The 16,486-nt window shown below is 41.3% G+C and overlaps 2 protein-coding genes across 5 annotated transcripts in view; both read right to left on the reverse strand.

The window, feature by feature from the left end:
* The window catches only part of tle5 (TLE family member 5, transcriptional modulator), a 53,608-nt gene extending 51,841 nt beyond the window's left edge, over positions 1 to 1,767 (reverse strand). Inside the window, exon 1 of one of the 2 annotated variants that reach the window (XM_040052748.1) lies at positions 792 to 1,767. In XM_040052748.1, coding sequence (XP_039908682.1) covers positions 792 to 818 — 27 coding nt within the window. In that variant the 5' untranslated portion in view covers positions 819 to 1,767. The remainder of the gene's footprint in view (positions 1 to 791) is intronic. The other variant, XM_040052747.1, reaches the window with a different exon arrangement.
* Positions 1,768 to 4,241: 2,474 nt separating this feature from the next.
* LOC120747110 (guanine nucleotide-binding protein G(q) subunit alpha-like) overlaps positions 4,242 to 16,486 on the reverse strand; it is a 33,457-nt gene continuing 21,212 nt past the window's right edge. For 2 of the 3 annotated variants that reach the window (XM_040052751.1, XM_040052749.1), the window contains exons 5-8: positions 15,287 to 15,415; positions 11,916 to 12,045; positions 8,808 to 8,961; positions 4,242 to 8,491 (exon numbers count right to left, since the gene is read on the reverse strand). In XM_040052751.1, the coding sequence (XP_039908685.1) occupies positions 8,301 to 8,491; positions 8,808 to 8,961; positions 11,916 to 12,045; positions 15,287 to 15,415 (604 nt within the window). In that variant the 3' untranslated portion in view covers positions 4,242 to 8,300. Of the gene's footprint in view, positions 8,492 to 8,807; positions 8,962 to 11,915; positions 12,046 to 15,286; positions 15,416 to 15,919; positions 16,049 to 16,486 lie in introns of all 3 variants that reach the window. The other variant, XM_040052750.1, reaches the window with a different exon arrangement.

Genomic DNA, 16,486 nt, shown 5'->3' on the forward strand with positions numbered 1-16,486 from the left:
AACTGGAGGCCATCAAAAGGTTTCTCATAACACAATGGAGAAGGTTTCCAATGTAATTTTAAGTCACATGTAAGCCCAGAAAGATTGAAAAAACATACTTATTTAATTTAATTTTCTAGCTAATAGAATCAGGGCTCTAAAGCCATGCAGTGACAGGTGACACAGTTCTGCCAGTCACTAAACATAAATGTTTGACCAAAGGGCTGAGAGTCTTCCTCACTGATGAATGCATGCCCTGGACTAGTATCTGTTACCATGGAAACTTGGAATTTAGGAGAACAGAGATGTGCATTTTCCACTCATAAAAATAAATAAATAAATAAAATAGGAAGAAAAAAAAATCACCCACCTGCATGTAACAGTGCACAGCTCAATTTGCCTAAATGCCTGCTTTTTGGCATTTTGGAGAATGAAACTAAACGGCACAAGGGAGTGAAAGCAGCGTGTGGTTATGAAACGTGACAGCATTCAACTGAGGTGTTTGATTTGGATGATTTTCAGTGCAATCATCTGGGAGAAAAAAAAAGTTTAACAGCTTTTCAATGCAAATATTACAAATACTGCCATGTCGAGTCCACACGTCCTCCACAGAACTAAACGGTGCCAGTTAGAAACCAACACTGTGCTACTGCCCCACAAACGCTGCTTCTTCTTACTAAAAAAAAAAAAAACGCAACTCTGTTTAATTGCAGCCAAGAAACAAGTCACATGCGTAATCTCCTCTCTCCCCGACTCAACCTGCATGCGTAAACACGTAGCAGACAACAGTGCTGAAATGAAAAGCCACTTACTGAGTGCCTTGATTGTGGAAACATCATGTCAGTTCCTTGTTTGTTGCTCTCCTTCCCAAACACGATGTTTATATTTCCCCTTGCGTTGCTCTTTCTTTTGTCCAAAGCTAGCCCAGCCGTACACAGGAGCTGTCCAGCGTTAGCAGGATGACTAGCTAACAGTAGCTAGGGGACTCCCCCCACCCCACCACCTCTTTTAAACAAAATAAATAAATATAAAATTAAGCCGATTATAAGTGATGCACTTTGCGGCCGTTAGAGAGGCAAAAGAGTCGGTGTCCTATCTGGGTTGTCCCGACCCCGTATTTACTGCTTTAGCGTGAGCAGGAAAGCACCATCAGTGCTGGCTAAAGCTAGCTAATTCTTCAAAAGCTGTCAGTCAAAATGATTCATCGCCGTTGTAAGCTTTCCGCTTTAGCGCACGAGCGGCAGCGTCGCGAGCTCAGCGCAGGTAAATTAATAACGCCGTGCGTGCAGTAAATGTTTGGATGCAGCCCGCGAGCGGAGCGGAAGGTGAACGCCGACCGTGTTTCGCCTCGTGCCGTTGGCCCCCTCACAGCTCGCGGCTCGCTCCACGCAGCCAGTTGCCGCCACAGGGATGAAAAAAGTGAAGAAGAAATCTCAGAAATAACAAAATGTCTGCGGGTTCGTTTCAAGTTCAATCCCGTTTGGTCCAATGGCAACAATTGAGTCGCGTGAGTGGAGGGAGCGAGAGAGAGAGGGAGGGGGGGATAAAAAATAAATTAAAATCGCCGCTAACGCTGAAACTGCAACGCTGCCCGGCTTGGACTTTAACTCTCAGTGTTTATCCCCTCTTGAACGGAGGGAGTGCGGGAGGATCGGCAGCGGAGCCAGAAAGTCAGCCCCTTCCCGAAGCTGGTGGGTAGGCAAAGGCGACGCTGCTGGGCTGAACGCCCCACACAGAAACACCACGGATAGATGCGCGGAGAGCAGCTCTACACCGCGCGGATCTACAGCAGCAGGCCCAAGTCTGAGCAAGCAGCGCCTCATGCGGACAGGTCAGCACACACAGGCTCGCCCCACTCACCACTGGAGGTTTGTGTGCCATAGTTTATCGCCAAGAATAACGAGTAATTATTACATTAAAAATATAATATTTAAAAATTGTTCTGATTTCATCTGTTTTGATTTTATATACTGTTTTGTTTGTTTGTTAATTAGTTTGTTTGTTTGCTTGTTTTAATCAATTTTAAATCATGCTTTTTATTTGTTTTTGTTTCTAATGTCTCTGTAAAGCACTTTGAATCACCTTGTTGTTGAATTGTGCTATACAAATAAACTTGCCTTGCCTTTTAGTTGTTAGACAAACATCAGCCCGCGGATAAGAATCGGTCCGAGAACCACTTGATCCAGCCCATCAATGGCTTTGAAACATTTGAATGAGGGAATCAAATTTAGACTTACATTTTACAACCTCCTACTGATACAGAACTGCCCTATGTACACTCACACTACACCAAAGTACACAGACAATAACGTAACTGAAATTTCTTTTTAAAAACTACTACAGAAACTTTTTTAAAAGTAGGTCCACACTTACAATTCATACATCAAGCAGTCATACTTGACAGAGTTAGAAAAGCTGAGAATTTTAAGTGCTTAAATTGCACTTCTTTTTCTTAAATTAAGATATCTCAGGGATTAAATGTGTAGTTAAACTGCTTTGCACTGACAGAAACAGAAGTTTCACTGGTTCGGCCCACTTAATGTCAAAGTAAACGATGTAAAATGGCCATCCCTGTTGTAGAGAGCTGAACTGAAGAAATCGATTATGTGAACTCTCTACTCTACTGGGAGCAAATGACTGTTATTTACCTTTAAATTCACAGTTATGGGCATAGAACTTAATAGAACCACAGTGAGCGTGTTTTATACTTTTAAGAGTGAAGTTATGAAAATTCCTTAACTGTACGGTAAGATGCAAAAGTTCTGAATCACCCCTCGTTGCTTTGTTTTGTTAGGAAAAAATGGGACAATTCAATAAATGACTGCACCGAAGTGGAAACATGCATGGAAATACCGTATGTGAGGCAAAAACAGTCTGGAAGCTTGAAATTCAGTCTGTAGTTTGACCACCTTTGTTCTTCAGTGTGAAGCCTCTTTGGCTTTCTTTGAATCACCTTTTAGGGCAAAACACTTATAGCTGTCAAACTGTCATCTTAAAATTCAAACAGTTTATTTGTTTTTGCGTCAGACTGGTGGCAACAAAGTGCTCAAAGATACACTTTAAAACTGATTATTTGCCAAGTTGCCTGTTATGTGTAGACAACTGTGTCTTCAGTTAGGGGCCTTTTGTATGCTTGAATGATTCATAGGTCAGTGTTAAGTGGCATAACAAAACAAAAAATAATATTCCTCTGAAAATGGTCAAGGACAAGACTGAAAAAGCATCAGCTGTAGAAACTATTCAGGACCACTTTAAAAATTACAATAAAGTCTGGCTCCTTAGAAACAAAATAAGCATCAAGCACCTCGTTCATGTACTTTCCTAATATCAAACCACGCCTCAGCCAGTGACAGCGTCTATACAGCATCTCACCTGGGCTAGAGACAACAAGAACTGTTCAGTTCGCACATTTTCTCTTGGAAAATAAAGGCAAGGCTCAGAATCCAGGCGTCTGAAGTCCAGTGAACGTTTTCCAGTCTGATGATTTGAGGTGTCATGCCATCTGCTTGTGTTGGCGCTTGCTGCGTTTTACCAAGTCAACACAGCCATCTACCTATGACAATATTTTAGAGCACTTTACGGTGATGCTAAATTCCTTTTTCAGCAGGACACAGCACCTGCCCGCAGTGCCAAAACCACCACCAAATGGTTTGCTGACCATCTTGTTACTGTACTTGATTGGCCAGCTCACACACCTGACTCAAACCCCACAGAGAGGAGGATAAGAAAAATCTAACTTTGGTTCAGCAACACCTCCGCAGCGGCACAAGCTGATCGTATCCACTGCATCAATTTGGGGTAACTCACGGTAAATGAGGCTGAACCACATACTGAATGTATATATTTATATGCATTTCACAAGTTGGAATTTCCATACTTCAAAACCCATTTTAGGACGTCTTAATCTCAGATTTAAAAGGCGCTAAAAGTAATTTAAAAATAAATATGTGCGCTGCATTATTAAAATCGTTTTGTGAAAAGTAGTGTGCGATTACCTTCAAGAGTCAAAATGATTTAATGTTACCCAGTCACTTGAGCACTTGTTTGTTAATATCCATTTTCACTAAACAGTATCCTACCTCAAGACTGCAGAGAGAGGTCGCTGCTTTCCAAAGGGCAGCAGTATTTATGCAACAAATCATTTTCCAATCCATGTGGATAAAATGCATTCAGAAATTACAAGACCTTAAATGGTGGAATCTTCAAGTCACTATTTAAAATAAAAAAAAAAAAAACTTAATAAAAGTACAGGGATGCAAGAAGAGAGTATAGGAACATATTTTATTCCAATTTAAAACATTTAAAGGAGAAGGCTATGTAAAAATCATCATGTATGAATGAGGTTCAGGCAACAGTGGTTGAAATGAAACATACAAATAGAGAAATATGGCTAAAATACTGTAAATCAATAACCATTAGGACCCTTTTCTCGAGGGCGTTGCATGAATAGAGTATCTCACCCCCCACTCCCTCCCCCAACCTGACAAAACGCATGCAGTTAAAATGACACTTATTTTTTTTTAAAAACAGCAGTTCATCATTAATCTTAAATATAGAATAAAACTGTCCTTTTTGCTAATTAATCACACACTTAGTGTTTGCTTTAAAAACTGGACCACGAAATCCACAGGTCCTCTGAATTTTTTCCACAACATTGGCACTTGTTAAGAGTCTGGCTTTACAAAGAAAAGGGGATTGGCACACTCATTGTACAGAATTTACATTTGGTATACTTTAAAACAAAACAAACAAACAAAAAAAAAAAATACATTACTTTCAATTTGTACACCACTACACAAAATTTGAATTGTCTGAAAAGAAAAATCATGTCGAGTGGTCCTAAATACGGTGTGTCAACCTTACAAAAGGGGAGAAAAAAAAAAAGATGCAAAGAGCTTTTTAATATCACTATATCCATCCCTGAAACCAGAATGGACCTCAAGCATAAGCAACACCCATCAAAGTGTTCTCTCACACACACACACACACACACACACACACACACACACACACCTCAGAGTACCAACGAGCGTGCTTGAATGGACAAGTTGCATGAACGCAGGCCCATTGCAGCGGTGTATTTTCAGTGCCTTTGACCCAGGGAAACAATAGACAGTCCAATCAAATAAAGGAGATAAGAGAGAGCGCAGAATGGCAGATGTAAACACGCAGCATATTCAACCACCAAAAACACAATGGCCATTTCAGTACCTTCATTTGGCAAGTTTTTCAATAAATACAATTTAAAAAGAAAAAAAAAAAGAAGAAAGAAATGAGGCTCAACATGCAAGCTTCATTTGCAAACTAAAACCACAAGTAAGACTCAATTAAATGCTGCAATAACTTTCACTGCACAGGCCTGGGTCAAGTTATAAACAGGTTTTTGAAGCCTTTGCTTAACACAGAATTTGCTTGGCACACCATTTTGTACTGGATTGTCATGTGAGTCTTTGTTAAAATGCATTGTGTAGAATAAAGCAAAGTAGATATAAAAGAAAAGGATTTTTAAAAATAACCGAACCGGCTTTTCTGACGGCTCTGGTCATTGGTAGTGTAACCATGGGACTCTGTGTTAGCGTAAAAATCCACGTCGTCAGCGAGTGGAAACCGACGCCACCGTGCTGATACCAGAGGCTGAACGCAACCTTTGTTTTGTGTTTTTACCGTCTGCAGGACAGTATTTTCTCAAGGTTGCAAGCCACGGCTCAAGGGAACAGCGTTTCCTGAACGTGCCTTTCTGTGGCATCCAAAAGGCCAGCTTCAGTCAGTCAGCATCACATGGGCAAGTGGGTCAAAAATAAAGGCTTTGAAATGTTTCGTGAAGCACCAAAGATTAACCATTTACCATCTAAAACAAAGTAAAGATTACAGTCCAGCAGGGTAAGTTTAATCTGACCCTGCCGCCTCGTTCAATGTGCACTTAAGGTCAAAATATCCCAGCATTCTCTCTCCCCCTCCCGTCCCCATGCAGCCAGTGTCAAAGTCAAGCATGAAAACACTACCAATGAAGAGGCAAATATGTAAAAGCACAGAGGAAAACTTTGCATCGCTGATTTCAGCACATAATTCATAATGGGATCACCTGGGTGATAAGGTCGAATAGAAAAGACACTAAAAACATCCTATCGCAACTTAAGAAACCCAACTTCCTTTAGTTATTCTCTTGAAGGTAAAAAACAAAACAAAACGGGGGGAGGGCGGGGGGGGGGTACCTAAACGGCCACCAGCCGTCTATCAGGCTTCTGTGGACTGCTGCTCTCAAAAGGATGTCAACACGCTCCTGATTCAGGCACCCTCCCGAGGCTAATTAATTGCGCCTTTTGCTCTACACCATTCAGATTCCTTTCATTTCTACCAAAGCTGCTAAGAGTAGCCCTTGTGATGAGAAAGTCATGAAAAATTACCTGAATTACATAGTGAAGACAAAAACAAAAAAAGCCACATATCAACTCTCGGCTTAATGGAATATTTAAACTACTATCGGGCAAGACGCACAATATGAGATTGGTACCAAGAGCAAACGCATATCCTTAAAGATTACAAAAAGTACAAGCATCTCTGAACAGTAAATATTTAACCACCAAGTAATTTTTTGTCTGTTTTTCATTTTCCTATTTGCATAAAGCACAAACCTGACACAGAAACCTTTTTTTTTTTTTTTTCCTTTTTCCTATGTCAAGCACTTCAAAAACAGAACTGCAACAACTAAATATATGAAGTATCATTAGAAACAGAACACTTGTCCATAAAATAGTTTGATATTTTACAGCAGTATAAAATCTACTCCCAACTTTGATGTTGAAAAAACAAAACTTGAGCTGAAACTAGGGACAACGTCTCATTTACTATATCAATAACAAATAGATCCAATTGATAAATTAGACATACAAAAAAAAAAAAAAAAGAAAGAAAAATTTATGATTGTGACAGTTTAATCAAATGTTGGCTGATTAATATGGCAAAAATGAAGGCGATTACAGGAGAGGAAAAAGCCATTTGCATGATCATAACCAAAGTTGTGACTGAAGCAAACTGGCAGCGCAAAAGCTTTATTTCATCCAAAACATGACTGCTGCACCAGTTTAATCTGATGCCATCATTCACACATTGTGCACAAGAAAGTTATCCTCACACAAATAAAAATCACAGTACTGTTACACGTGTGATTGAGACAACATAAAGAAATGCCACACAAAGTGAGGTGTTACGCTGTTAAACATCTGGAACGATCCAACTCGGGAGAAAACCTTCACTTAGTTTTTGGCAAAAACCAGCTCCCAAATATGTTTCTTAGTATCTGAACTAGTTAAGGGATTAAAACGATACTGGCAATGTTACTGTATTTACAGAAAAATGTAGGTGGTTTTAATTTGGCAAAGTGATAGAGAATTACAGGGGAGCTGGTGTACAGTACGTAAAATACTGGTAGTGTTGTCTCAGTATAAAATCAGGGGCACTGAATAACAAACAGAACCCGACCACTCCTGAAAGGGTTCCTTTGAGTAGTCGCCGTCGATCGGTTTAATTAGCGAACAACAGAAGAATTAATGACGTTAATATAGATGAAAATATTGAAAGTCAAAAGAGAACATGTAGTCATCTCTGTGTAGCCCTCACTCTGTGTGAGCAGCATGAAAACTTTATTTACATTCAACAGAGCTTCTATGCTCTCATTTAGGGCACGTAACCCCCCAGAAAGAGTTAAAAGAACACATCATGGACAATTCAAGACCCAGGAGAACCAAGTACCTCTCTGCACCCCAGCACTGTCTGATTAATTCGTTACCCTCTGCAGATGAGCAGAGTCCAGTGTGTGCCACCTGGCCTCAAGCCCTCAGGCTGTAGTGTATAGCATGCATGGGTTAAATAACTATGGGAGAGAGCCCTTTGTCCGTAAAAGCTTAGTCTACCGGGAGATGGTCCTCTACCCACCTCTGACACACGAGCGCAAGTGAGACTGTAGTGTAGAGAAAGAAAAACGTGAGCCACGGCAAGGGCCGAACGAGGAGCGCCGGAGTAGAGAACGACCTCCCAAGAGGTGACAAATGGAGGGAGTGTTATATCTGAATGTGTTTCATGTGTGATTGTGCAAGACAAGCAGTTAATAAAACCAAAAAACAGTCCTTAAAACTGGGCAAAACAGCAACCAAGGGTCTGAGTGAAGAGATAGGGCAGAATATGGATAGTGTTGGTCTGGTAAAAGCACAAAGCAATGCTCATCTCTTTACGAGTACATTTCATGCAGATGTGGACACTGCATTGAGTGTGGGGGCTGTGGGTGTCTTGCTTGCACTCTAACCATCTGTCTTTCCAATTTTCCTTCACACCAGGTTGTATTCTTTGAGGTTGAGCTGCAGGATGGTGTCTTTGACGGCCGCAAAGACGAAACGGATGTTCTCCGTGTCGGTGGCGCACGTGAAATGGGAGTAGATTATCTTGTCACTATCTGGGTTCAAGTCCACAAACATCTTCAAGATGAACTCCCGACCTGCCTGCGCGTCCCGCTGAGGACCTGGAAGGAGGACAGAGTGGTGTAGTTAAATGTATTCGCTATGAATGAGCGAGGAGGAAAGGATTCACTAAAACAAAAATAAAAGACACTTGGGTGACAGGTTGCTCAATAAGAGAGCGATGTGACATTTTACAGGAATATATTAGTTTGTATTGTAGTACAGCATCATGGCCACAAGGTGTCAGTCTACAATAAAAAAAAATAAAAAAAAACCAACTGCAAAAGCAAGGTTCCTATATAAAGTAAAAAAACCTCAAGCGTGCACATCACATCCTTCACTCTTTGAAACACTCTTGTTTACAAGTCAGCTCCTTACCATCAAACTCTGGGAAGTAATCAACCAGGTGAGAATACATGATCTTCTCTTCCAGCAGGTCCTTCTTGTTAAGGAACAGGATCACAGAGGAGTTCTGGAACCAGGGATATGTGATGATGGTCCTGAACAGAGCTTTACTCTCCTCCATGCGGTTCTAACAACGAAACAAGGACGTTAAAGAGAGCGATGTGTTCAGAACGCTTCACTTTCAGATTCACTCGACACTGAAAGCAACCAAATTGTAAAGCAGACCATTTATCCAAAACCTGCAATTATATGGCATTTCTGTTTCTTTCTAATACAGGTCAGTAACGATGACAGTGTAACTTGCAAGTGCTTTTGGCAACAGTGGCTTTGTAATCTGAGATTTTTAGTAGATACACTTATTATTTCAATTGAAAAACAGGTCTCATCTTTAGAGCTAGAGAGAGAATATTTACGGTGACCTTTGACCTTCACCAATATTTGAACTTGTTTTGAGTTTAGCAGATGTACTCATGGTATCAACTTGAAAATCCTACATCAATTTGGTTGAGTTCTTGTGCTCAAAATTCAGCGTCCATGCTGTCCAGCCAACCAGGTGACAACAATGCCCTACATCAGTCTTTCAAACCTAAGGAGTAAAAATGCTGCAATGAAATTTTGGTAAAATGCACTAGCCTGACGCATCAACTCAAAAACGGTACTCAGCAGTTTGCATGGCCCTCACATTCTTATATGCATGCCTGACAACATCGTGGCGACTTGACAGAGTCAGACGGATCGAAACACAACGTCCCAGAGGCGTTCTGTTGGATTCAAAGCAGGCGAGTGTGGGGGCAGGCCAGCGGTATCAAATCCTTCATCTTCCAGGAACTGCCTGCTTAGTCTCTCCACACAGGGCCAGCTACTGTCGTGCACCAGGAGGAACCCAGGAGCCACTTCACCAGCGTAGGATCTGACAGTAGGTCCAAAGATTTCATGCTGATACCTAATGGCAGTCGGGGTGCAGATGACTAGACTGCAGAGGTGTGTACACCCCTCTATGGATGTGCCTCCCCAGATCATCTCCCACCACTAAACCAGCCATGCTGATCAATGTTACAGGCAGCATAACGTTCTCCACACTTTCTCAAGAGCCTTTCAAATTGGTAATACTGGTGGAAGCACACACACACGAAAAATTAGACATCGTCTGGCTCTCTCAGATTAAAAAAAAAAAAAAAACAACTTTAAATTTAAAAATCCTTGCCAGCGTTACTCACGCGGGGTCATTCATTACATCATGGCGAGACACGAGACAATCCTGGACAGACTTGATGAAATCAAAGGCAAAGAAAACTCCCGTCAGGCTTGAACTGGTCCACAAGGGTCAAAGTCTCAGTCTTGAGCTTGTCATCACAGCAGGATAATCTCTGCACACTGAAGTCTGCCAAGCTTTGTCTTAGCTGGTAACCTTTCATTAAACGAGTTTAACAATAGCATCATGATTGTCTGGTGTTTGCTATTACCTCTTAGAGTCTGAACATTAAAGGGGGGAAAAAAAATGACTAAAAATTAAACCAGATCCGTCTGTCCAGTGAGGTGCCTGAACTGGCACTATACGTGTGTGCAGTTAAACTGGTAACAGAGCAGCCAGACGACTGGACCCTGGGATACTTGACTTGCAGCAGCTGCTATACTGATGTACAGAGTCACAGCTGGCAGCTGGGTTTGGTTTATCATATGACCAGGTCAGAGAAAGGGTTTGTTGTCAGAGAGGAGCAGAGGGCACACAGAGGCTGATCACATTAGCTTTATTAGCGATAATTCTATCTGAACAGTCAGAAGCCAAAGCTGACGACACGGACAAAATATCTCTGAAATAAACAAAAGACCTGCGTCCAGTTTGTTGTGAGAGATTTGATAAATTGTGTCTCATTCATGCGGACATACGACGTTAGTCTGATGACCTGCTTAGTGCTCTCTCGAAAGCTTCTTTGGTTGCTCCCATGTTCATATGGTGTCACCACAGAAGATGTTTGATTTGGTAGTTTTTCTTCTTTTAAACAAAAGATGCCCTTCCTGAAGCTTTGCACATTAGGTAAATGTATTAACCACAACACGATGGAGCCACTACCTACTAAACTTTCTCCAATTCAAAAGGAGTCATTGAATAATTGTTCATTTGCATTGTTACTGCTCAACTATTGCTGTTAAAACAAGCTAACTGGCGCTGCATAGTACAGCTGCAGAGGCGTTTTACTGGAAAGCAGTTGAGGGCAGCAGGAGTAAACAAAAAAGTTAAACCTACAGCTGTGAGCTGCAAAAATCTAAATAAATGCACTTGCACTCCATCGTGGACATGCACAGCTGGAGACCCGATGGCTAAAAAGTCATTCTTGTTATACTTAAGGTGCCAGTATACCCTCAGTATTTGTCACTTCATGCACAGTCACAACATCACACAGTCAGTTCTATTTATGCCTGCTATTAAGCCACAGGTGGCTCCAATGTTCTCCTGAACAACAGGTTTCACTACTCGGACAATAACCGCCACATGATATTGGAAGAAGTCAAAACTGGAACCTCACAAAGTCTCATTTTTGTAACATCTCCCTCTGTCTACTCTGTGACTTTGAGCTTGTCTACCAATATCATTAGAATGGCGGATGGTGGCTTCAACCCAGCTGCGGCAGCGGCCGCAGCGTAACGCCGCAGGTTAGAAAGAGAAACTGCAATTTTCAGCATGCGCAACTCCGTGTTTTCGACGGGGGTAAGCATAAAAGCAGCCTTATGTATGCGCTTGAGGCACACTGCCTAGGGAGCATGTTTATTGAATTAAATAATAACTAATAATTTCTCTGGACGAGTGTGTGCGGGGACAAAAATGGACAGGCACGTGATGTCCACATGAACTCTCGCACTAACTTCTGATGATGAAATTGGCATCACTGGCACCTCAGTGGACTTTAAAGTAAGACTATAAGCTCTGCTTACTATTCAAGCACCCTAATAATTTAAGTACACAAACCCGAGCTTGCTCACAATTGCAAAATTCTGGAAATATCTTGATATCAAAACGAACTTTAAAGTTTATTAAGAGCACAGCATCAAAATGTTGTGTGAAATTACAAGTCTCTGTCTCACCTCATTGTCCGACTCCACCAGGACCTGGTCATATTCGCTGAGAGCAACCAAAAACATGATGGAGGTGACGTTCTCAAAGCAGTGGATCCACTTCCTCCTCTCCGACCTCTGACCCCCAACATCCACCATCCTGATTGGAACATGATGGGATGAAGGGCAGAGGGGAAAGAAAAAACTTTAATTAGCTGCGAGTCTTTACTGGGTAAAGTTTTCTAACTCACTAAATATTATACTCAGCATCCACTTTAACATTCGTTAAATCTTTGAGCTACTTTAATCAAATAAGACCTGAACCACAGAACGCCAGGGGTACGCATGTCCTGAAAACGTGTTCAGCACATGCGTTACAAATAAATTAAATATTAATATTCAATCCTGAAGTGATTCAGCCAGGAACAAGACACGGATCTGAAGCACGTCAGGACAGAAATACATTTCAGAAAATGGATCTGTGCAAAGAGGATTCTTAATTTGTCATTTTCAGTGGCCAGTCAATAGATTTCAAGGACGCTGTGGTCAGGTGGTTACAACGGAAGCGCATTTCAAAATAAAAATTGTAGTAATGCATTTCAAGCCAAGCAACCCAATATAAAAAGAAATGAATTTGCACTGTCTAATGACAGGGGAAATGTTCCAAGGTGAACCAAAAGAAGCATAAGGAAGTGTATGCACACATACAAACAACACCATCTTCCTCTGAAAAGCGCAATGCAATAGAATCCATGCAGTATAACTAAAGTTGTGCTGCCAATAAGGTGCTAAATGTGAAGGCATATAAGAGGAGCACAGAGAGTGGGGAGGAACAAGAATGCAGAATTAGGAAATGATTATTTTAAATAATCAGGAAGGGGAAAAAGTAAGAAGATGGAGGAAATTTCTTTAAGGCTCATCGTGTTGGCTTTAAATCTAAGGTCAGGAGATCTGGATCATGGATTAAAAAGCACTTCTGTTTGGCTCTGGGCTCTTCCAAAAAATAAATAAATAAATAAAAATCAAGAAAAATGAAAATGTAGAAACACCGAAGAACCTTTGGTGCTCGATACAGTGCCGGTCAAAAGTTTGGACACACCCACCCATTCTTGTGTGTCCAAACTTTTGACCGGCACTGTAAGAATGAAAGTGGGCCAGAAAGTTAAGTCTCAGCTCCATTTAAATAACATATGACACAGTGAAAGTTTGATGAGACAAAGGTGAACTGAGCAAGTCTGCCAGAAGAAATGACGGCATTGATAAATGGGGCCCTCCAAAAGCAAGCCTAAAATAAAACTCCTTTATATTAAATGACCTCCTTTGTTTTCCTCTAGCAAGGATGAGTGACCTACTTAGTTCCATAAGCTCTCCTATGCTGGATATTACTTCAAAAGCCAATTATGATGAAAAAAAAGAAAAGAAACGGGCCTCATGGAGAGGTCCGTCATGAAAGCACTCCTTGTTGCAGCAGCACCCCTGTCAGCTGCAAGTATCCTTGGAGTACTACGTGCGATTATTGCTTACAGATGCACATGTGAGCACTATGGATGAGTAGTTAGTCCTCCCAAGCAGCAAGTCAGCTTAGAGTCCACCTGGTGACATAACTGTTGCATTGTTGTGTAACGTTGAGGGACACGCTGCGTCTTCAATGAGCCTCCTATTCACCCACTGATGAGAGAATTCATCACTTGGACAAAAGCAGACCTCCACACACTCAGGTGTGAAGAATATAATCACATTTACAACAAACTGAGCTGAGGAACTTGTCTTGCATCAAGTGCGCTGCATGCTCCACTGCAGAAATCACCAAATTAGCAATTGCACTCTTCTTCCATTAAAACCTGACATTTATTGCCTCTTCACATGCATTTTTCTTATGCATATATATATTTTTTAATATGCTTCTTCAGTCTCAGCAAAAAACCTGATGTCACTGAGAACATGCAGTGATTCACCATCATCAGCACAGCCAAGCAGAGTAGAGCCTATTGGCTATCTGCAGCAGGGCTGCTGGGAACCTCTTCAACACAGCCTCATTGCAAGCAGAGTTATTTCTAGCCTTGCCAAGCGTAGGAGGGGGCTGACATGATGGCTTCCTATCGATTTGCACTCTTCTGTAATCACTTGCGTTTCCTGGGTCCATCAATCTGCTCATCCGTTTTTAACAGGAGGAGGAAGGGAAGCGCTTGTACGTATTGGTGGCAGGTCCTAAGACATTTAGTTTTTATGTCCTGTTTTCAAGGTTCCACGTCAGGACTACAGAGAAACTGAGGAGGACTAAGATGTAAAAATACAGCCTTGGAGCCTGAGACGTTTAAAAAAACAGAGCTAGAGAAATGTCATTTGTCAGCATTTTTTTCCCCCCTGTGACTCATTTATCTCGAGCCATTTTTATTACAAATTATACTTCATTTAGTTAGGGTACATATTACATAGGCTTAAATGCTCTCAACAACCAAGTACCCAGTCCCACTACCAGCCAGCCAGTTTGCTACATGCCCGTCTCCCATTTCCTTTCCATCTCCACTCTGAAGTCTTATCTAAATAAAAAGCATTAATAACCTAAGTTATTGTATGCATACAATCCAGAAATCACAATTTTAAACTGCATACAAACAACTTTTTGTTGTTTCTTTGTGTTTAAAATATTCGATTTGAGATTGCGCGCCTTTTACTGTAAAGAAGCTGCAGTAAATGTAAAATGCTTGTCATGGAGGTTAGAGAATGTGACTGTTAACTGAATGAGGATCTTCAGCACTGGTCTTTCAGTGCATGAGGATTTCTCAAGGAAGTAATGAAACGATGGAGCACATACAGCAAGTGATAGAAACAACGATTTGGAATCAGTCCTGTTCGATGACATCTGCTTGTGATCCTTTACTTTAGACTGCAGATGGAAATCCCGCACTGAATACTTTCACATTTACAATGAGCGAGAGGTCACGGAGAGTCGTGGAGAGAAAGCTGTTTAGATGAAGCTCAAATTATCTGCGATTATCCTTGACATGCACCAGAAACTGCACCCTGAAGCAGATCAGTCAGCTGCAGGTGGTCCAGTTGGTTCTGATCACACATTTCCACACATGCATAGTATGAAATTAGACTGGGATTGCTAATGATATGATAGAAAGTGCACAGTTTTTGACTTATTAAATGTTGCAAAATAAACTTTACCATAACGACTAAATCTTTAGATCATCAGCTGTAGATATACTAGCAGATCAAGTTTCTGTTGACTTATTAATTGATAATGATATCAGGATAATGCACCGTAGGATAGATCATGGTTATAATCCAACTTTGAGCGCCAACTTACAAATGGAGCCAAAACACTTTAACCCAAATTGTGTATACCCAATCCCTTTAAAATCTGTGTCAAGATAATGTATGTCGTCTTCTACCTGAAAATGATGCTTTGCAAGTCGAAAGGGTATTCTATGATCCCAGTGGTTGGGATTCGAACCCTAAGCACATCCTGTTGGGTTGGTAGATAGGACGGGTCAGCAATACGATCCAGATCACTTAGATAGCTAGAGACAAGAAGGACAACAAAAGACAGAGGGAGGAAAGAAAGTGAAGCATACAGCAGATAAAGCATATCCCATCCAAAAGCAAGTGCATCAGTCCAGATGCAACCAAAGATTTCCGAGGGTTAGGCGTGGATGGGGGACATTTCACGCTAGCGCCCCTCCAAATGAAATTGAGCTATATCCTTGATGGCAGCTCTAAAAGACATAATTCTCAGTTTTAACTTTTTCGCACTGTCAAAGAGCTCAAAGTGAAGGCTTGTAGGTTTCTAAAAAGATAAGCGGTATCCTCTAAAGTTAAATTAAAAACGAATGTGTGTAAAGTCTTGTAGCTTAAGGCTTAAACTCAAGGCTAGTCTTTGAGAGTGTACCATCAGGAATGTGCTGAGCCTTGCTGTGCAACACAGTGTAGATTGAGATAGCGGCATCGACGGTTTCCAACTGGCTGACCAACTTTTCTGCAGCTAGCCAACCAGTAACACCAGCAGGAGCACTAGACACCAGTACCTGAATATAATATTCTCCAGGTTAAATGGGTACTCAATGATGCCGGTGGTGGGCACTCGGACCCGCAGCACATCTTGCTGAGTGGGTACATACCCTGGTGTTGATATTCGTTCTAAATAGTTAAGGTAGCTGCGAAGGGGGAGGGAACATAACAGATGCACATGTATGCACAGAGACACAACTGTCAAGTAAAAGACCACATGCACATGAACAGTGCTTTCATTGTCAAGTTGCTCAACTCATTTTAAAATGGATTCAATAATTCTTTTGTTCTTGTTTTTCTGAGGTGCAGAGCGAAGCATCCAGCATGCTGAGCTCCACCTGGGACCAATGCATAAGTTGTTATGCACATTCACGCAGTAAAGCACTTAAAGTGCTGGGTAGATGTGCACATGAATGTAGCCAACATGAATGTAACACGATATAAATGCAGTAAATTTAACCTTGCCATTTAATTCGAAAAATTACATTTCCCCTTTGTTCCAGTACAGATCTCTCACTTAGATTGTCCAAGCTTAGCGCGCATTTTAGAAGATGTTTTCATCCTTTTAAGCATTTAGCTTCAGG

This window comes from Simochromis diagramma, unplaced genomic scaffold (genome assembly GCF_900408965.1).
Source record: "Simochromis diagramma unplaced genomic scaffold, fSimDia1.1 OVJJ01000419.1, whole genome shotgun sequence".
Lineage (NCBI taxonomy): Eukaryota > Metazoa > Chordata > Actinopteri > Cichliformes > Cichlidae > Simochromis > Simochromis diagramma.